Source organism: Eupeodes corollae, chromosome 2 (assembly GCF_945859685.1).
Source record: "Eupeodes corollae chromosome 2, idEupCoro1.1, whole genome shotgun sequence".
NCBI lineage: Eukaryota > Metazoa > Arthropoda > Insecta > Diptera > Syrphidae > Eupeodes > Eupeodes corollae.
In genome coordinates, this window is record NC_079148.1 from 99,064,093 (window position 1) to 99,087,506 (window position 23,414).

At 31.7% G+C, this 23,414-nt stretch overlaps 1 protein-coding gene across 3 annotated transcripts in view; it reads left to right on the top strand.

Annotated features, from left to right (window-relative positions):
* The window catches only part of LOC129944106 (proton-coupled amino acid transporter-like protein pathetic), a 52,538-nt gene that overhangs the window by 15,296 nt on the left and 13,828 nt on the right, over positions 1-23,414 (top strand). For 2 of the 3 annotated variants that reach the window (XM_056053297.1, XM_056053296.1), the window contains exons 2-3: positions 17,299-17,341; positions 17,438-17,508. In XM_056053297.1, coding sequence (XP_055909272.1) covers positions 17,327-17,341; positions 17,438-17,508 — 86 coding nt within the window. In that variant the 5' untranslated portion in view covers positions 17,299-17,326. Of the gene's footprint in view, positions 1-12,993; positions 13,013-17,298; positions 17,342-17,437; positions 17,509-23,414 lie in introns of those variants that run through there. The other variant, XM_056053298.1, reaches the window with a different exon arrangement.

A 23,414-nucleotide genomic window follows, 5' to 3' on the forward strand; every position in this document is an offset into this window, starting at 1 on the left:
GTTTTTTCATAAAAAAAAATAAAATCTTCAAAAAATAGTACGCAAATTTGGTAAAAATTGATGTTCGGTTCTTGATATCTCTCAAATTAATGGCATCCATCCAATTTGTAAAAATTTTATAAATGATACTAAAATTGGTAAAAATTTGTTTTCGACTAAAAATCTTTTTAACAAACCTAGATTTTCAAACTAAACTATTTCCTTATATGAAAAATATTGTTGGTAATTTTAAAACTTTAAAAAATAAGTCAACCGACAACTTTTTAACCCAACTCGAAAGTGTACAAACTTTTAAGCAAGTCAAATCGACAGAGGGATGGGAACTGGGAAGCTATCAGTGTGGGTCGCATCCCATCCTCTTTTTTGAATTGTGGTAGCAGATTTAGAAAGTCTCCAAAAATACAAATTTAAAGCGACGTGTTTAGACATTTCCTTATTTTATGTCGCTACTACTTTGTATTTTATACCATGAAGTAGAAAAGGATACAATTATAAACTATGTGAAGTTAAAATGAATCGCCAAGGTTGGACCCAACGTGAGATTGGCATATTTTGTGTTTTTTTTTTAAATAAAAGTAAATATTGTGATAAAATTACCAATTCTTTTCAATTATTGAAACCTATATTGAGCAGCTGAATCATTATAACGTGGCTGGCTACCTTCTTGAAAGACAACACCGATTATCCGCAAAAAGTACTTAGACAAATTGTGTTACCAAAATAGGAATTTGAAAATTCTTAACCCCAGTTTGCTGCTTTCTTTGGGGAAGAATCCTGGTCACCAAAGAGTCTACCTAAGCCTCGTACAAAATTGGTTAAGAATTGTAGTTTAATAGGCTTCAGTTAAATAAATAAATTCTTCAGTTTGTTAACAGTAAAAATTGATTGGCTATCAATAATTTAAGACATATTTAAATTTTTTTTTCTTTAAATATTTAAATTTTAATGAAAATTAAATTTAGAAAATGAAAAAATGTAAACAATTGAAGTACACCCCTGTTTTCTTTAAAATATGGATTGTTGCCAATTTTTTAAAATTACATTGTTTATGTAAGTTATTTGCCAAATATGCCAATATTCGCCTATAACAATTCTTCTGGGAAAAGTTTATTTCATTTCATGCTCGACCAAGCCTTCTTTTTTTTAATACGATATGAATATGTAACCATGGCACGACCGGATGTGTATAACAAACTATGAAATAATTTCTTTGATAACTTAATAATTATAGATACGGTTCTTTCTTTGTGGAAATCAATATTGATGGTGTCCAATGTTCACTAGAAATATTGTTTTGGTAGGTTAGGTGAAGTACATCCGTTGGTGGCCAAATGTCTTTATCATTGGTGCCAATTCTTATCTACTGTAAATTATTGACATATGAAATGAATTCATTCAAAAATATACAAACAAAATGTTTAATAATTTATGTTATTATTTATTCAGGTATGTATCTTAATCGACCTATTGAAGTAAATTCAATAAAATGAAATAAAAATAAACAATAAACAAAAAACAAAAAATACGCACGCGAACGGCGACGTTAAGTCAAATAATAACAATGTAACTAACCTTCAGCTATTGTTAAATACAGACTTTAAAAGTTATCTAATCATTTCTTATGTTTACCAAATTTCTTTCTCTTAGAACTTAAAGACTCTATCTAGGTGCTAGCTTGAAGCTATACACGCACAAAATATACAAAGTATCTATGAAATACCTACACAACACATTTCATTTTCTTTTTGTCACTATTTTGGTACAGTTTATATTTGTTTCGGATAATTAAATTCTAACCATGGTTGCTATAGATCAATTTAATAGCCCAGAATCGTAGCCGAAAGTAGCCCAAATATAACATCAGTTAAAATGTATTTTTTTAAAAAAAGGACAAAATGTAAAATTAGATATAAATGTTGATTAAATTCGATTTCGTATCAATATAAACAAAGCTAAAATTTTAATCTGTCATAAAGTAGTTTGGTCAACATATTAATCTTTTTTGGCTAAATTATAAATATTTTAGTTTTTACGATGCTGTAGATAGATTGTTTGAATGCAGTTAATAAAAGAAATATTTATTAATTTTTAAATTTGGGCGAAGAAACCCATAGCGCAAGAAAAATATAGAACAATCTTTGAAAAAACGCCAAATGTGGCAAGCCTGATGCCAACAATAAATCATTGCTTTTTCTATCTTTTACAAAAAAAACTATAATTTAATAGCACAAGTTGTGTCTATGGATAAAGAGTAAGGTGGCGACTCTTGTGTTAGTCACCAAAAGTGTGTAGGTTAGGTATCTACGTGTTCCATTTTTATCAATGATGATGATGGCGATGTGGGAGCGAGCGGGAGTAGCTATAACCTAAAAATAAATCTCAAACTTTATACAAAATTTAACATTTGCATGACGTCATAGAAATTTCGAAATCGTCATGGAAATCGAAATGTGTAAAAATCACACACCACATAAAGCAGAAGCAGTACATCTACCCAAGGCAAGGCCCAAGAAGACCCAAGCCCCTGGAAGAGAAAAATTGCTGATGAAATACTTTCTACAAATTTCAAAACTTACTCTCAAAGAAGCAAAAGAAAGAGTAAATGTATGTAGGTTAGGTATACACTAAAACTATACGTATAAATATACATTTTAACCGGTAAAAAAAAATTATAAGAAACAAAGCTATAGTATAAGAAAATGCTGAAGCTGATGTCATGACCATGTGCTATTAGAATGCAAGAAGTAAAACACTTAAAATATAAGTGCTTTTTATTGTTGGTTTTTGGTGTATCGTGTATTATGTATCTACGATATCGAGTTTCGAACTCACCACTCTTGTGTAGATAGATACAGGATACACTTAACGCGTGTTTCTTGTTTTTAGACAATTTCAAGATAATAAGTACAGTGCTGTGATAAAAACAGATATTGAGGTGAATGGAAGTTAATATCAAATTACTTACTGAATCTAAAGTGCCTTCAAAGAAACTAAACTCAATGCTAAAAAATTAAATTGAAATTGATAGAAGTCAAACGTAAAACAATTAACTAAATTTTTAATTGGTGTGTATTCACCCTTATTGTAGAAAGCGTTTATTCTACGAATGGAATTAAGTAGTTGTTGAACGAGCGTAAGGCTGGTTATCAGGACACAAAATAAATACGCAAATTTACTTGAGCATAAATCAAAATTGTTGTGATTTTTATACAGTAAAATATGAAATTGGCGTTCGCTCAGTTAACTCATGTTGTGAATGGGTTTGTTTGTTGGGATGGAATCGGCTAAGATGATTTTTGTTAAATGTCAAATTGATACCTAAAAACTGTCACAACAAAAATGTGATATTAATTTTCAACAAATATGTTTATTCCGAAAAGAGCTACCGGACGCTTACACAAACGACCGGAAAATTTTTTAGTTCACTCTTTCGTTAAAAAAAACACATTCTTGTGACCGACAAAGCTTACGATATTCGAAAAAAGCAAGAAAAATAAGAATTTTATTCAAACAGCCAAGTTGATACTTTTATTAAGATATTTATAAGAATCAATTTAAAATTTCACCAAGGCAATAATGAATTTTGACAATTTGAATCTTACACAGAAGGGATGAAAATGATATTCAATTTGACTATCAAAAAAATGATAGTCAACTTTCACCTTAGCCGATTCCACCCCAACAAACAACCCCATTCACAACATGAGTTAACTGAAAAAACCCCAATTTTATATTGGGTTTGTGTCGTGAATTGCGTTCTTAGCACCATCTTTTCAGTAAAACGCAAGTTTTTGTAAGAAAACCATCATTCATTTGTATTCTAATTGGCGTTTTAATTGTAAACTTAAACGTCTATCTCTGCCGATCAAAATTTTTTTAACGACTCTTCACAAAATTTACTTAACATGCAAGTTCTATTGCTATTTATATTCTTTTTTAACATATTTCATTTATTAAAGGGTTAAAATTACCAATCCGGAACAAACAAAGCTTCTTGTAGAGTTGATGGAACGAATCCATCTTTTGTAACGAATTTTGAGAGAAGAATCTGACAAAGTACTAACAAAAAAATTTGATGTTGGTCCATAGCCCCAACGTTGAACTGATGTGAACTACCAGTATGATCTGAAAAATTATATAAATTGTTCTAACTTTTTTCCTCCTCTAGTTTTTCACCCGAACTCTTTATTAGAAAAAATATCGAAACACTATTTTTTTGAAATTTTATGAAATTGAAAATTATTGACGCTTTTTGCTAATATCTTACTCGTATGTTGTAGTTGGACGCACGTTGATCGACAACTACTGACGTTTAAGTATCGTAATATTGACATTTAAACGACTAAAAAGTGACATCGACTCAGATAAACGACAATTACAATGGCTGCGGTTAATCTCAGACAGATACGGGTACCTTTTTGTTAGTGTTTCACGTGTAAAATAACAGCAGAAAAAGCTATTTGCCTCCGAATTAACAATTTGATTATGTAATATTGATGATGGGTTTTTACATGAGAAATATTCTTGGAATGTTGAACAATTCGCCATTTTATATACTTTCCGAGCAATGGACTATCTTGCTTACTCAAGATCCAAACAAAAAACAACAGTTTTTTCTCCAAGTTCTTTTATATTGCTGCACTTTGTGCAAGAGATCCTTATAATTCGAAATCGTTAATAAACAATTCTTTGTTTGTTCACATTTTATTGATGATTAGTTGATGATGCCCCTTGAATGGTTTTAAAAGAAGCGTCGGATCACCAAACGGGTATATCATGCAACAAAAGTTCTTGCGTTGGTCCCACCATTAAGCTTAAACTTTATCTACTGTGAACAAACCAATTCAAAATCTTACCGCAAAGCCACTTCTGCTCATTCGGAAATGAGATCGAAATTCTTTCAAACTATATCTAGTTATTGTGACTTCGTAAAAGTCCTCGTTTCTGTTAGAATAGTTTTCTGTTAAACGTTTAAAACCGGAGATTTCGCAAGTAAATTATTAATCTCCAGAATTCCAATTGAGCTAAGAGGAAATTTAACATAGATTACAGATTAAGATTATCTCTTTATTAAATTGTTACGCACCTATCAACTCATCATCGTCCGACGAATCAATCCAAGATACCCTATCCAACACGAGATTGAACGCAGCAGAAATATTGAACCTTGTTGACATTTTAGTTTGTCAACTAAACTGAAAATACTCTATATTATATTGAAATATTAACTTTTAAAAGTTTATTCGTTGCCCTAACGCAACTCATCAGAAAATTATAACTTAAAGTGTATTGTTATTGTTTTTTTTTTTTTTAAATACGCCCTAGTTACCTTTTGTCATTATTTCACAATTCAGAATCTTAAACTTACGATTGGAGAATACTGTCTTTTCCCTTTAGAGAATTTGCTTGTGTCACCCAGTAAAGCCATTTCGTGATCTGTTCCCTATGGAGTTCGTCATGTCTCAATTTCAAAAAAATCTAACTTGATATCAATGAAATTGAAGTGTGGCTATAATTTTATTTTTCGTATCTATAAGCGAACTTAGGTTTTTGTTTTGATAATTTTATCTGTAGGTTAATGAACTTATAAATTCTGTACTGGAAATAGTTAAGTCAAATTTAATAATTTTATGCAAGCATTTTGCTTGTACCATTAATTCAAATGATAAAAGACGTAATTTATGATAACTTATAATTTTGTAGCTTACGACATTGCATCAATACTTAAATCTTTCAATCTTTTTGTCACTTTTGTAAAACATCATTGGAAGTTTAAACTCTGAATGTAGTTAAAATCTAAAAAAGATAATATTTTTGGACACAGCAATGTATAGAAATTTAATTCGGCTTCTCTGTGAGTTCTCTTATCTAAAGTGCATAACGCGTGACGCACCAGAAAACCTCATGGTTCATGGCAATGAATTCCTTTCCTACAAATGTATTTCAAAAACTGGTTTCCGTTTTCATTTTTATTTAAAGGGGAAGATATTTATCGAAATGCTCTTTTTACGAGCCGGCCCTTTTTTCAATTCTGCAATTTGTTAGGTAAAATTTAATTTAGGATGTGCCGACCTCTTATACCTGTTCTTCTGTTCTTAAAATGTGTGTTGAAAACCTATTACATCTTCTTAGAATTACTTTGAAATTGGACATTGTACGATTCGAAATTTGACAAAGAGAAATTTTATTAAAGAGTTTCGAATTCAAATTTTTCAATTAGAATTTAATATAAAAAGTAAAAATTCTCTTTATATTTATTTTGTGAAACAAGAGAATCTTCAAAGAGTTTTTATTCTGTATTCGATTTCGATATTGGAGAAAAGTCATCAAAGCTGAGCAGAGGCAAAATCATCCACGATTATAAAGAAAATATATAAATATATCACGTGCAAGGTGCAGTATAGAAATGGCCTCAACTTAATAGATGGGTTTTCTAAGAGTATTTTATGTTTAATTTTAGGCGGGAAGAATAATATTGTCGCATCGCAGCTCACAGCAGCTATTCTGGTTTTCTCGGAGTCGGAAGCCGAATAAATTCGAAATTATTCGTCAATTGAAAAACCACGTGGTAGACGTAGTACTCGTAGTATTGTGAGAGACAATCTGTCGGAAATTATTTTCTTTTTTTAAATACACTTATACTTTCTTATTGTACTTGTAGAATATAGTTTGTATTGTTTTGTTAAAAAGTTTTACGATAGAATCGATTGTTAATTTGCAGTAGTACTAATGCCAACTAAAATATCTAGAGGGCGCGGTGATGGCGGTCTTGAAAGTAGATACCTTCTAAGATATATTGTAGATACTCGTATCGTAATTTATACTTGGCGACTATGGCTGATGCAATGCGTTTGTCTTTTTGCTAAAGCTGAAGATGAAGACCCATCAGACCCCCAACCATTCAAGACATTCACATTATAGTTTGACAAGCGAAGACGCCGCCGCCGACGATGACTGGCGCTGCCTTCGATATGCCATCACAAAATTAGATTGATTGAAAATCATTCAAGAATTTTAAATAATTTGATTTAAATTGAAAATGATTCAGTCTTTGGTATGTGAGTAAGATATTTAGAATTTTATTTAGGTACAGACAGACACACAGGTTACATACCAAGTTCATCATTTAGATTAGTATTGTTATCTTTAATTAGATTTATCTTATAGTTCTTAGGGTAGTTCAGTACATCATTGAGGATGAATTTATTCATTTATTAGGTAAATTAGTTTAATAAATACACTGGTCGACAAAGTTACATTAAAAAAGTAACAATACTTTTTCAAAAGATTAAGATGTCCTTTAAATTATTTCATCACACCAGGAATTTTAAAAATGCTAAATAACAACAAAAAACGGGGATTTTAAGCCTTAGTCAAAACTCAAATTATCTCTTAACAATAAATTGTATGAGGATTTCGAAAAGTACAAATCTTTCCTTTTAGATAGTTTCTAGAAATTCTTTTTAGTTATGAATCTTGCCCATGTTCTGCATTTCACTTATTGTGAATACACTTTGCAAAAGTAAATTAGGGTGTTCCGCAATTCGTTATTGTGAATTGCATTTTCGAACATGCAAATGGATGTTCTGTATTTCGCATTCAAACGCATTCAAATTACATTTTTTATTTCTGTGAATTGATCATTGATAGTTTCCTTCTGCTAGGAATCGAAGGGTTGCAGCAAGTTTTTGAATTGAAGGAATCGATGAAGGTATTATAAAAGGAACAAATAGAAAAGCGTCTTTACTTAATGTAAAATTATAATGAAAGGTTAATAGAGAAAATCAAGAATTTAATACATTTATTAGAACAATTCTACATAATTTTTGCACACTTACATTGTGTCAGGTAAATCCAATATATTTTATTTGTCTTGCAAAATTTGTCTTCTTATTTTTGAATTTTGTTTCCATTTTTCACTTAAAGTTGACAATAACATTGCATCTGCATCATTACTTCAGAAACAAAATAAAAATGGAGGATCCTTCAGCTCTGACAGTTCGAAGCAATTTCGAAGTTTCGAAATCGATCGAATTGAAGAACATGCAATTTCATTTTACGTGAAATTGAAAAGTGATTTAAATTCACTTTCGATCGAAATTTGGAACATGGGCGCTAATTTTTCCCTTGAATTCTGCTTCCTTTTTTTCTTAAAATTGGCAATAACATTGCATCCATTTTCACAACAGGAAAAATTTTACTTCAGAAACAAAATAAAAATGGAGGATCCTTCAGTTCTGACAGTTCGAAGCAATTTCGAAGTTTTTGAAATCGATCGAATTGAAAAACATGCAATTTCATTTCACGTGAAATTGAAAGTGATTTCAATTCACTTTCGATCGAAATTTGGAACATGGGCGTTTATTTGAATTTATGTATATGAAGTTTGCACACAAACTTGAATTTGATACTTAATAGTTTTGGAAAATACGTTTTGGACTTAATTTTTAGTGCTGATTTCGAATCCAAACTATAATTTTAACTAGGTACTTGCTTAAGTTTTAAAAATATCTTTTTTCAACATTATTTTTATATTTTTTAATATATTTCAAAAACTTGATATATGAGAATTGTTCAGGCAATAGATTCGTTATAAATACGAAACTAACGTTCAAACCGTTTCGAATGTTACATGAAATAATATAAATATTTCAACTGAATATTGAAGAAAAGCATTATATATTTGGAAAAGTATAACGGATTTTATTTAAAAAAAAACTACTTCATTAATTAAGATAGCATCAAAAGCCCTTAAATACGAGTTTCATTGATTTTAAAGTCGGATTTTAATAAAGGCTACCAAAACTCATTTAAAAATGCCATTTTTAATGCCAGTAAGAAAACCTTGTCGACCTTGAAGACAAATGGAGTAAATAGATTAATGCTTTTATGCACTAAAAGATCATTCACACTTTATATCAAACCACAATACTTATAGATTAATGTCATGGAGTAGGTTCAGGCAACATAAGGGAGTTCATTTGCAGTCAACTTAATTCTTCGATTGTACATTTTTACCAAGGCAACTAGTTAGTGTTTCGAGTGTTCTGAGTTTCAAACTTAGAACTTTACTTCACAAACCTCTACTCTAAGTGAATAGTACAGAAACTATCAAAAACTTTATTTCTGTCAAACACTCTTCGGGCAAGCTACAAGTCCATCACAATTTGTATTTTGTTTTGTTGCTATTGCTTATTTATTTTCCAAGTTGACAAGATCCTTTTGACAGAAAACATTAAATGAAGCTTTGCAGAAAATAAATAAATCATAAAATAATAAAGTTCAGCTTTCAGTTGAATGAAAAAGCATAATAAACTGTCATTTTGACAGAAGTAGATTTGACTTAATAGTTAGGGAGATTATTCTTGACTAACTTTCCAGTCAACTTTCCATTAAAGTTGCCTTAATTGGAAGGTAGTTTTTTGGCAGCTGGCCAATCAGATTTTAGAAATATGCCTTACTTTCAAGTCCCTTATGTCGTCTGTTGTGAAATGCTAACCAGTGATTTACAAAATTTCGATGATCCCAACCTGGTCTCGGAATGAGTTAAGTTCTGGTGTACTTGGTCTCCCGTCTATATTGAAAGATTCTCCATGAGCCAATAATTAGGAAATGTCTGCATAGGTATATTTAGAGTAAAGCATTGCACATAATTGAATACCGAAATGAATTCCCCTCTTGTGAATTTCAACAAAATAAAAACGAAATCTAAAACTGCTCGGGTTGAAATTAATTGGATCTCATCAAAATTAATTGATGTTCAACATTTTTGCGCCTGTTTTATATCATGCGAGTAGTGTCAAACAGAAATTCCAATTTAATAAAAGTCAATGTACCTACTACACTACATATTTGAGTTGAGCGGCGACTGGCGTGGCGGACATATGAAGACTTATTCTAAGAGGGGTCAAGAAAGATTATTGAATTAATTTTTTTAATTGAAATGAAGATTTCAGAAGATTCAAGTGTGTTTTTCGTAGATTAAGCAGAGATTTTATTACTTTGGATAATTTATATTTCTCTCGAAGTGATGCAATTGTCATTTAGCATAAAAAATCAGCTAAGAACTTATACTTTAATTAAGTCACGTATTTTGTTCTTAATTTATCGTTTATTACAAAGAATTTCTTAATAAGTGTTAAGGTGATTATGTAACTATGGATCTGATAAATGTTCTTGGCTCAAGGAAATTACTTCTTATACTATTTTTTGAAAATCAATCAAAAAGAAACAATATCAATTGTAAACTGTCAATTGATATTTGATAAATATTGATAAAATTGTTGACAATTGATGTTTTTTTGAGGTTTGGCAAAAATGACTTGATTCAGAAACTGGTCTCACGGACTCAATAAACTTAAAACGTTAATACCAAAATAAATATGAATTTGTCTGTCTTCTAGTCTAAAAGCTAAATTAATACCATATTAAGCAATTGTCCAAGTCTCAAGTTGTTAGTATTAAACGAAAAAGAAAAAAAAGAAGAAAGTCAAACCACACCAAAATCTTTAAATGCACTTTTTCGACTTAAGACCTTTTTATTAAATATAACTAGTCCAGACAATTTAACTTTGGCAAAGAGTTTAATTTATACTTGTGTGTGTCCAAGTAAAAAACGGACACACTTAGGCCAGTTCAAGGGCCCATTGTGATACCACATGAATCTGTAGACTTCCTCCTAAGCTCAAGGGAACAAGTTTAAATCCCTTACGAAACGTGAGAGGCTGATTATACCGATATGATTTAAATCGTTTAGATCGTTAAAGAAGAATTCTCCTAGGTAATTCTTGCGTTTTCGAGCTAGATCAGGGCATGTACAGAGAAGGTGAAGAACTGTTTTCTCCTCCTCCTCGTCAATACAGCTTCTGCAAAAGTAATTTGAGAAGACGCCTATTCGTTTGGTGTGGTTTCATATTAGACAATGTCCGGTTCTGCTTAGAGATAGCAAGTACCTTGAACGTTTTAAATCTAGTGTTGGCCTGATGTTTCTTGTGAATTGAGAAAATGCGGATATCACGTTTTTCTTAAATCACGACAAGGCTTCTTTTATCGCCAAAAGTTACGCCTGGAACACGCTACAATAGTGGGGAAGCCGAAATGAGATACTTAATTTCAGTCGTTTAGAGTACACACATCCACCAACCCCTTCTTTTTTTTTGAACCTTCTGTATAAAAATTTATTGACCCATCTTCCAGGAATGTCCTATCCTCCCAGGAAGATCTGGAAGGTATAGAAATCTTAAAATTTCTGTCGAATTACAGTTGGGGGATTGTGTAGTCTGTGCGCTTTGGAATTGATTCTAAATACCTAAGAATTATGGAGTGGCCAATGTTGTTGTTTTTGTATGCTAAATATGTAAAGAGGTGTTAGGTAGAGTAAGGTGTCCAGTGCCGCACATGGGCCGTCCGCTCATACAAAGGCAAGCTAAACGTTGAACTTTATTCAATTTATACCAGTTTATAGCTTTCTCTAAAGCAGTCCACCATACTGCCACACCGTACATTAAAATCGGTCTGATTACCGATATGTATAGCCAGTGCGTGATTCTGGGTTCTAAGCCCCATTTATTACCCATAGCTTTTTTGCAAGAAAAGAGTGTTACAGTAGCTTTCTTGACTCTTTCCTGTACGTTGCGTTTCCATTTTTGGGAGGCTTGACAAATGGAATTTTGTATCTCCTCGAAAATAAGAGAGGGGATAGAACACCACCTTGCGGTGTCCCTCTACTAACGAATCGTCTACTAGAAGAGTTGCCCAGTTTTGAATTAATTATTCTGCTAGTAAGCATTAAATGGATTTCCTCTTAAAGCGAACTCTCCACATTTAGAGATGTTAATGCAGATGTGTCCACGTTGTTAAAAGCACTTTCGATGTCAAGGAAAGCAACCATAGTGAACTCTTTATTATGGAAGGAATATTCGACGGTGCGTACTAAAGTGTGTAACGCTGTTTCCACCGATTTACCTTTACAGTAGGCATGTTGAGACGAAGACAGAAGTCTTGTAATAATACTTACCCTTAAATGGATATCAATCAATCTTTTCAAGGTCTTAAAAAGGAATGATGATAGACTTATAGGTCGTTGACCATTAAGATTGACTTGTGTACCAACAAAAAAAAATACTACTACTGGTAAATAAAGATTGTCCTATTTATGAAGAGTGCTTTTTAGGCTATATAAATGAAACTTATATTCAAAGTTCTGATTTTATGTCGTTTATCTTTATAAATACAATAAAAAATGTATTCAGTTCATTAACATAATATATAACATCACAAATAAATTATATATTACCTTGCAATAAAGTTTTGATCATCAGGTCTTAAAGCCATAGATCATTATACTAACCTAGAAAACCTGTTAATCAGATTTGTCTAACGTAGACTCTATTTTTATTAGTTTGTTGATAACACTTAAAATAAAAATAAAACCGTGTTGGCACTTGAGATCACATAAAGTTCCTCAATCATTACCACATTTCTAGTGTGTTTCTAATTTAAACTTTAGTGCAATTCTAATTCAATTTAATAAAATATTATTAGTTTCTTTAATTTAGTTTATTTAACAATAAGAACAAGAAATGCTTCGTCCAAGTATAGCAGTGTGGACTCTAGTCCTTGATTACGTATGCCAACCTTTTATAATAATCATTCAAAACATTGTGCTTATAGTTGAAATGCGATAAAGTTGTTTGCTGATAAGAGTTTGTTTTGAATAATATGATTTTTGCAATTGTCAATAATTATTGACGCTCGTATAGTTTTCTTTTTATTTTTGCTGTTATCATTTTTCTGTTTTGTGTTGTCAGCTTCGGTATTCTTTTGATCAAAATATTGGGAAAAACAAACAAAAAGCTTCTTGATAAAATAAACACATGTGGCTTTCAAAAAACTACATGAATAAGATTCTATCTTTTATGAAAAGCAATCTAATTCACTACACATAGCAATTATCATCGAAAAAGAAAAAGAAAAGTTCAAAATATTTTAGTATACCGTGATTTTAAAATTGGTAAGATACTTTTGTCATCTTTTTAAAATTGCAAAAATATAGTATTCCACAACCATAAAACGGAATATTTACTAAGGTTTCAAATAAGTTCCCAGTGTTAAGTTAAAAGAAAGCCCATCTAATATTTTGAACTTTTAGAATTTTACTACAGTGGCTCGAATTACATGTTTCACGACTACCAACACAATCATCATTTATAAATCTTAGTTTTATAATAATTGTCAACTTCCAAATTTGAAAAAAAACCATTCATTTATTTTTTTACCTAATTTTTTATTTATTGAAATATTTGTTAAAAATCTTTCAATAAAATCAATTTGTAAAAATTGTAACCTAAAAGCAATTCTAAAATGAAAAACAAATTAGTTCAACAAAATAAAACCTTCAAATTCCGAATAAACAATCTTCAATTTTGTTCTAGTTTTGTTTTCTTTCATATTTAAATAAAATTGCTATAATGCATGGGCGCCTAACATATCATCGAAACCGCAGACGATTTATTGGGTTTCTAAAAAGGTAACAATCTAAATATGAGAAGCTAATGTATCTACTAGTAAATCTGTGGATAAGGTGTTGGTTTAAACTATTTCTACTCCTATGTATAAAAATGTAAATATTGGCTTCATATCAAAACACGCAATAAATATTATAGATAGTAGGTATATATCTCTTTTTCGAAAGTGTATGAAATTATAAAAATTACATTTTTCTCTCGAAGCATCCAAAGACGCTCTCATCTTTCTTTGACAGGGTCCAGGCCTCAGCGCCATAAATGAGAAACGGGATGATAAGTGTCTTATAGATGGTGATTTTAGATGCTCGAGAGAGGGCTTTATTTCTCAATTGCCTTCTAAGTCCAAAGAAGCAGCGATTTGCAAGAATTATTCTTCGTTTGATTTCAGCGTTGGTATCGTTGTCTGTGTTTATAGCGGTGCTTAGGTAGATAAAGTCCTTAACTACCTCGAAGTTATAGCTATCCATGGTGATGTTTTGTCCAACATGTCGTTGTTCAATGTCCTTTTTTGATGACAGCATATACTTGGTCTTGCCCTCATTGATCACTTAACCCATCTTCTTCGCTTCCGTTGCAATGCTCAAAACGATCCACTGACATCACGCTTTGATCTTCCAATTATGTCAATATTATCTGTGTATCCGAGTAATTGGATGGACCTTTGGAAGATTGTGCCTCTAGTGCTGACGGTTGAGCTTTGCACAATTCTTTCCAGAACGATGTTGAAAAAGTCGCATGACAGTGCATCTCCTTGTCTAGAAACTTTTTTGACATCAAATGCATCGGTGAGATCTTTTTTTTCGGCCTTGATAGAGCAGCGTGCATTCTCCATTGTCATTCTGCACAAACGGATAAGTTTGACAGGGATAGCAAAACTAGACATTGCTCTGTAGAGCTCTTCCCTATGGATGCTGTCTTACGCGGCTTTAAAATCGATAAGGAGATGGTGGGGATCGATTTGAAGTTCCTGGGTTTTTTCCAAGATCTGCCGTAGTGTGAATATTTGGTCGATAGTGTACTTTCCTGGTCTGAATCCAAACTGATAAGAACCTATCAGGTTGTTGACGAACAGCTTCAGACGTTCACATAATACGGCAGAGAGGATCTTATATGCAGTTTTAAGAAGACTGATGCGTCTGTAGTTGACGCAGTTTAGAGGGTCTCCTTTCTTATGTATCGGGCACACTATGCTGAGATTTCACTCATCGGGCCTGCTTTCCTCTGACCATATTTTCCAGATGAGTTGGTGCATGTTCAAGTCATCGCCTGCTGCTTTGAATAGTTTGGCACCGATGTCGTCAGCCCCAGTGGCTTTGTTTGACTTCAGTTTAGATATAGGTATATTCGGGTAGGCGGAATTGTTGATCTGCGTCGCCTAGGTTGAGTGGTTCTATCTCCTTTACAGCGGAATTTGGTTCGTCAATTTTGTTATATAATTTGGAGAAGTGGTCTTTCCATATTCTCAACATCGACTGCGGTTCTACTACGATGTTTACCTGATCTCTTTAAAGGCTTCGGTTCGTGGCTTGTGCATTTGGGAGGTTTATTTTACCTTTTGGTAAAATTTACGAATCTCATTCCTGTTGTGGCATCCCTCTATCTGCTCGATCGCTCTCTCATGCTCTCTTTTTTTTCCATATAAGAAGCCGGTGTTCCTCTCTTCTCTTCTGCTCGTAGAGCTCGCGAACCTCTGGTCCTTTTGTGCAGAGCCGTTTTGTATGCCTGTTGTTTCGCTGAGTGCGCTTGCTGGCATTCGTCGTCAAACCAGGGGTTTCGCTGTGTTGGCCGTGTGAAACCTAGCACTTCAGAAGCAGCATCTGCAAGGCAGCCATCAGATGGTTTTCAATGCTTAATGCAGGCAGCATAGGACTCCTCAAGAGGTTATTAGCGACTCGATCGGAAAAGGACATGGCAGTCGCTTGCGATTGTAGCTGCCTAACTTCGAATCTTCACACAAAACTTCCTTGGTTTGGCTTGGACCGGGATATCCGTAGCCGTACCTTGGCTACAACGATGTAGTGGTCCGAGTCAATGTTGGCACCTCGGAATGTTCGGATATTCTGTATACTGGAGAAGTGTCGTGCGTCGATCGCAATGTGGTCCATCTGGTTGACAGTTGATTGATCAGGAGATTTCCATGTCCCCTTGGCGATATCAAGATGTGTACTGCGTACTAGCTACCAGACCGTCTCGCCCCGCAGCGAAATCGATGAGCATGAATCCGTTGTGGGAGGTGGTGTCGTGCAGGCTGTATCTTATCTCCCGATTGTGCCACCAAAGATAACTTCTCTTCCTAGCTTGGCATTAAAATCTCCTAAGACAATTTTAATGTCATAGCCAGGGCACTGCTCATATATCTTGCCCAAGAGCTCGAAGAATATGTCTTTGGTGTCTACATCTTTCTGCTCTGTTGGGGTATGCGTGAATATTAGGCTTATGTTGGCGAATTTAAATTTCAAGACTTTTTGCCTGAGTCTAGTTCCAACAACAAATCCACACCAAAATAGACGCTGTCTTTGTTCTCGGTTACAGTCGCCGTAGTATACATCGCAGTCTTTTAGTTTGCGTTTGCCCGGTCCATCCCATCGCACTTCTTGGATGGCGGTAATATCAAATAATTGCAGCAGTTAGGGCTTCCGTTTATTGTTCGACCGCATGTGGTCTGTTAAGGGAGCTAACATTCCACGTATAGATCCGAAGTTCGTTGTCCTTATTTCGTCTGTCAGAATTTGCTAGACTCATTAAAAACAACATCTAGAAAATTAAAAAGGCTAGAATCGAACAATTTTTTTTTAATTCTAGACAAAGTTCTTTGATAGGCGTCTGTTTTGTTTTGATATAACCAAAAGTCGAATAATTTTTTCTTTTGATTCGAATCTTGTGGTAAAAAATAATTGAAAAATCAATTGATATAAAATTTTAGTCTCGGAGTATTGACGCCAAAAATGAAAAATTTGTAAATTTATATTTCTAAAACGCGTGTATTCCTGAGATCATAGAAATATAAGAAAACATGATGTTTATCTCACTTAATGCTATATTTTTGTCGACCCTCAATTGTCAGCTATTAAAATTTTTGGAGGTAGGATTTCTTTAATATACAAATACAAACAAATTTTAATTTAAAATAATGCCTAAAATTCGTGTTTAAGTGTAGAGATTATTTCTTAGCCGTACTACGCGAATGTGAAGGCTTTACCACTTACCATTGCCCGGTCATTTAACAACAATTCTACCGATTGCTTAATTGAATTTCAAACAATCAATTAGTTTTTACTTTACTATACAGACAAAACCTTGAATTAAACAAAATAGCAATTTAATAACATGCCGTATCGCTGATAACGATAACGCTAAAATAAAATTTGTTTGAAAAATTGTCAAACAACAAAAGAAATAACTGATCGCCTGACCAACGCCACCATTATTTAAAAAAAATAAATATGTTATCGGAATTCATTGAAGTTTATCTGAAATAATTCCCAAGCTAACAAATTTCATTTAATCAAACATTAAATGGGCCCGCCAATTTGTCGTCTATCGATTAATTGAGTTTTAATGGATCATAATAGGGGTCATTCCTGTTATAAAATAATAAAATTAAACAAAAAAAACAATTACATATATTTCTCAATTAAATATTCTTTTCGTTGACCCATACATGAATAATTATTACTAAATTATTGTAAATTTTACTACACAGTGTGTGAATGAATTCTTTAATTTGAATATTTAAACTATAATTTAATTCTTTTCTTCTTCTCTTTTACAGAACCTTTGATTTAAACAAAACCCCCAAGATGGTTAACATATCTGTAAGTTGATAAATCAAACAAGATACAAATTAAAAATTAAATATTTCCTCTAAAGCAAAATCTCATGTGAAATTTTATTTGTTTTTTGTTTTTCAGGATGGCGGCAAAAATGTGCCGCAAGAAATGGAGCAGTTCCTTCCGCCTGGGGAAAAGAAGGCGGTCATTGTGTAAGTATCTATATTGTAATATTTGTATTTAATTTCAAAAGTATATAAATCTAGATTGTCAATTAAAAGAATTAAGATTTTATAAACAAAAAAATAGATGTTAGCAAAAAAAAAAGATTTGCAGGAACTCGAAACATTTTAATTTTGCAAGTGACTACGAAAGCCATGAGAGTAGTTTATTCATTTGGATTTCTGAACTTTTGTCATTTTTAAATATTTAATTAATTTATGTATGTGAAAGAAAATTAAAAAAAATGCCAGAATAATAATCACTTCGTAGAAATTGTTATAAATAAGATACAAAAGATTGATTTAAGCTACGCTAAATGTTTATCAGAGACATAACGAACCAATTAAATTTTCTTTAATTGATTTATTAAATTGTGTATGATTTTTTTTTTGAGCTTAAAGTTCAATGTGTTTGGCATGGGAATTGATTGCAGAGATACAGAATCTCTTTAGGAATTTTAATTTATATGGTCAAGGGTGAAGTCGTTTAAGAAAGTTTGTTTCTAACAAGATTTTTTAATAGAAGAAGAAGCAACTAGTCCTAATTGCATTCGATACAGGATATAATAATTCACTATGCTTAAAAGCATTATAAGCTGGGGTGGAATCGGCTAAGGTGATTGTTGATAAATGACAATCAAAATGATAGAATTTGATCTACATAAGGTGATAGTCAAATTGATACCTAAAAAGCTATCACAAAAAAATGTGATAGTCGTTTTCAAACAAATTTGTTTATTCCGAATAGAGCTACCAGACGCTTACACAAACGACTGGAAAATTTTCTTAGTTCACTTTGTTTCTTTTAAAAAACACATTCCTGTGACCGACAAAGCTTACGACATTCAAAAAAAGTAAGAAAAGTAACAATTTTATTCAAAATCAGCCAATTTGAAACATTTATTTAGATATTTTATAAGAATCAATTTAAAATTTCACCAAGGCAACAACGAATTTTGACAATTTGAATCTGAAATTGTTCAATCGAATTGAATTGAGTTGAATCATCTTACGCAGACGGAATGAAAATGATAGTCAATTTGACTATCAAAAAATTGATAGTCAACAATCACCTTAGCCGATTCCACCCCTGGCCTTGGTTAAAAGTGGACTTTACATTTAGTTTAAATGCTAGCTCGAATTGATATACTTTTCGATGAGTAACAGCTTCATAAAATTGTTAATGTTTTATCGTTTTTCATCTTTTGTTGACTTAGTCTTAAGTTAATTTCCACAATTTATTTCAGGTCTTTAAGATAACAGTTGCGTCCGTCAATCCATATCAGGCCATTTTGTTCTTCGTGTAAGTGATTAATATGTGATCTTGGTTTGAGTATAAATTGGTTAGAAGGGTACATACAGATTTTACAGAGATAATTAATTTGAGTAAAAGCTTTTGAACTTCATCCTGATATATTTGAGACAGTACTTTTTCGTGTTTTAAAAATGTTATATTTTTATTATTCATCGTTTGGAAAATCACATAATTAAATATTTCCTTAAACTATGGTCAGTTATAACAATGACCTTGTAAAAATGAATCCACTACTAAATTCCGTTTATGGTGATAACACCGCTCCCCATGTACAACATTGCATTAATTCATCTTTGTATGCGTTTAAAAAGTCATACCTACAGTTTCAAGGAAGGAGCTTGTCAAGTACTCCCCAATATTCCTACAAATTTATTATTTGCTTCCATAAAATTTACTATGATAACAACTTAAAGCTTCCTTCAGTTGAAATATTTGGCCTTGGCTGAGTCCAAAATCCATGAATAAATTCTAATACAAAATTTGATCGATATTCTAAAGACTTTAGACAGAGGAAAGGAAGGATTATTTAGTTAATTTATTGATTGATTGAATCAGATGTCAAAAACAACGTCAGTAACCCCACTATTTGAGGTTATCAGAAACAAGATTTTGTTTTGTTTCCCTACTATATATCATCACTTATCATTTATGACTCTTTAACTACCAGAATAGCTTGTAGCTTGGCTCGTACATACATATATGCCATATGAATCTATGTATGCTAGGAAGCAATTACTGTCAATAATTTTAAATACTTATGGTATTCGGAATTTTAAAAGATTTATAAGAAAAATCTATCGATAAATGTAGCATAATGAGCTTAGTCAGCTTCACTTTTAACTGACAAATCCTCCAAGAGTAATTCTTGTCATGGAAAAGTGCTTTCTCAAACTAGCCGTTCGGATTCGGCATATAAAGTGTAGGTCCCTTCCATCTCTGACAACATTACTCGCACACAGGAATGGTTGAGAGTTGTAAGTCACTATGCCCTGGTTCTTAATGGACTGTTGCGCAACCTAATTTTATAAGGCATAAGCTGCGTATGTGTATGTCCTTTTAGCCTGTTACAATGTGTTCTTCACATTTTTCTGCTTCACAGAAACTTAACTATTTTAAGCAGAAATTGTTTTTAGCTTGCTTCTAGATAAATATAAAATGAATACCCTTGTACAAACAGTTCTTCTGTTAAGTATTCAAAATCTTCCCAAAGATTCAAAACAGAAACGCGCGTTTCACTATTCCAAAACGATTTATTTATTGTAAATAATTTTTTGAATTCACATTATTTTTAATTCTTTCTGGAAATGAAAACAAAACTTCAACAGAAACATCTGCAATATTTTGCTTTGACCTGTTTGTTGTGTAACCTAAAATTTACCTACAAGTGTGAAATAAATTCAATGAGAATCAAAAAGCACAAAGTACTTTTATTATACCGAATGCAAAATACTTCCTGATAAAATCTTTTTCATCTCTCCCTATTGAATGAAATTTTCTTTGTTCATTCCAAACAATAAAAATAAACTCTTAACTGAAATTATTTCAAAATGCAAGAAAGTATACAAAAAAAAAATTTCTTGATATCAGGAAGAGGAGGGAATCTATTTTAAGATTTAAACATTCTGTCTACACAAATGAACAAACTATTCGTTCAACTTAGCATAAATCTTTTGTTGCAGAAAAATATAATGTTGAACTTACATACAAATTGAAATTTCTCGAAACGTAATAGTTTTCAAAAGCAAAATACTTTGAAAATGTCTCTTTTCAAAAAGCTAAAAATATTAATCTATTAATATGTGAAATAAGCAAACAAAAATTTAAGAACATCGGGACATTAAGAACGTATGTACGAGAGTACATTGTCATTAGGAAAAATTTAACAAAAATATTCAACAAAAGTTTAACCAAAGTCAAATCCGAGTTGAATAAAAACGTTGTTATAGATAAGAAAGGTTAAACAGATACGAAAAGTTCGAACTACCAAAGCTACGTAATCCTTCTTCGCAGTTGTTTTCTGTGTTATCAGAACTGAATGATGTGTAACTTTTGCAAAATATTTCCCATTTAGTACATTATGTGAAATCTGTCTAATCTTGTAAACAAAAACAAATTTGTTTTGTATGTTTTATCAATTACAATAATAGGACGTCATTAATGTTATAATATGAGGTTTTTTTTACGTAAGCACATTCAACAATGCTATGAATACGAATGATAATGAGGCTCCAGGGAAGCATTAAATCAAATGGCATCCGTTTGATTTTCAATTATTACAAACTATTATCTCGCTGAATGTATGCTATGAAAAAAATAAAGGGTTTTTCAATAAGAAGTTTCTTTTTGAAAAAAAAAATGTCAAGGTCTTTTTGTAAATATAAAAGTGCCATTAACAATAACATTGATAACAATCTAAACGTTAAAATTTTTACGATTTGTAAATTTGTTCATTACAAAGACTCAAATAATTTGATTTTAAAACAACCCGGAACTTAGTTTGATCGCTGTTTTGTACAATAATTTATCCAATGTTTAACGTTGATTCATCCCCTTTTCTAAATATTTGACGGAAGTTAAGAGCATCTACTATTTTTCTATCGTTATTCATTTCGATTTAATATTACACAAAGATTTTTTTCATTTTTGATTTTGTTAGTTTGACAGATTAACAATGGATGCGTTCAATCTCAGACATATAGGGTATCTGGATATCTTTTTGTTAGTGTCTTACGTGCAAAATAACAGCTGATCAAAAACAGCTGAGATGTCAAAAAAGGAATCCAAAGGTATCCAAGAATTTCAAGAAAATGGAAATTCTTCCAAATTTTATCTAGGTATTTTCACTTCATAAAAGTCCTCGTTTCTGTTAGGATAGTTTTCTGTTAAACGTAAATCGTTTAAAACTCGAAATTTCGCAGGTAAATTATTAATCGTATAGAATTCCAATTGAGCCAAGAGGAAATTTAACATATGTAGATTACAGATTAAGGTTATCTCTTATTTATTAAATTATTACGCACCTATCAATTCATCATCGTCCGACAAATCAGTTGAATTATCCATTAAATGTTTTATCTTACAACAATTCTGACTTCGAAGCTTAAATGTTTCTCTGTTTTCTGTGAACAGCTGAAAGTTGTTTTTATTTTTTGACAGCTACATATCTCAATACAGCTATCCAATTTGTTCAACAAGGTATCTAAAATCCACCTATCCAAGATAATATCCTATCTAGCACGAGATTGAACGGAGCCAATTTGTCTTTTCTAAATGAACATTTTTTTTTGACATAACAACTATGTATTGTTAACAATAGTTTAGAAAAGAACAGACCACTTGTCTTTCTAACGTCGTTTTCCATGTGTAAACTCAGATTTCCTTCATGAAATTGATTTCGTGTCGAATGGAACACAGTTGGATCTTTTTTTTTGTTTGTCCTTTTATCTGTGTAAATTTGTGAACGTGCTATAGAGTGCGATAGAGCTGTCAAATTCCCAGCTAAAATCTTTTAAAAATTTTATTAGTATTGGTGCGAAAAAGGTTTAATTTGATCTCAAATCAAAAATAAATCAATTTATTAAGCTCCATGGAATACAAAAATAGGAGATATGTATCAAGAATATGTTGATTTATTTTGCCCATGGAAAACCCCATTTTTAATCGACTATCTTTTAATTATCAAAAGATGACATTTTCAATATAAAAAGTGACAGTTGTACAAACATTTATTAGAAAACCCTATATTTGACGTGATTCTCTTCTCAATTGGTTCGAAATAATCGGTTGACAAAGAATCCCCTTGAGCAAAATTTCGTACTGTCAAGTAAAGAGATTCTCTTTTCTAGTTACATATCCAAAATGTGGAATGCTTTATGCAACAATGTTTTTCCCTCCTATTTTGGTATTCAAAACTTTAAGACAGATGTTCGCCGGTAGCTTTTAAAATGTTTAAACATTTTAAGGGTAGTGCCCGGAATTAAAAAGGCTGCAATACTAAATGCAGTTTAAAGAACTTCATTGTTATTAAAATCACGTTGCATGTAATACTAAGTAAAGCTCTCTCATCTTCAATTGATACGCAGAATAGAATATTTTGTATGGCTTGAAAATGTGATACTTCCTTCAGCTGTGCTACCTCAGTAGTTTGGCATAGGAACAGAAATTATAATACAGTTAAAATATCTATTAATCAACACAATTTTATGGAGTAATAACATGTTGCAAAAACAAAACTAAGACTGAATAACAAAAAGATAGAAAATAAAAAATGATATTTTATGCCCAAGAATTTATCAATATGTTTACACAAAAAGAAATAAAAATAATTTGTATTCCCAGATGAAAATATTACCTCTAAAATTAAATTGATGATATAAATAAAGCGGAAACAAAAATGACAGCTTAGGACTTTGTCACTATGACGTAATATAATATATGCATTGAGCTTATACACGTATTTCTGCTGTGTCATTTAAAAAGTGCTAATTACCAAAGGCTTGAGCAGAATGTTGAATAAATTTTTCTCGCTTTACGATAAAATATCCACATTGTATGTACATAGTAAAGGCTATAGAAGATGTGT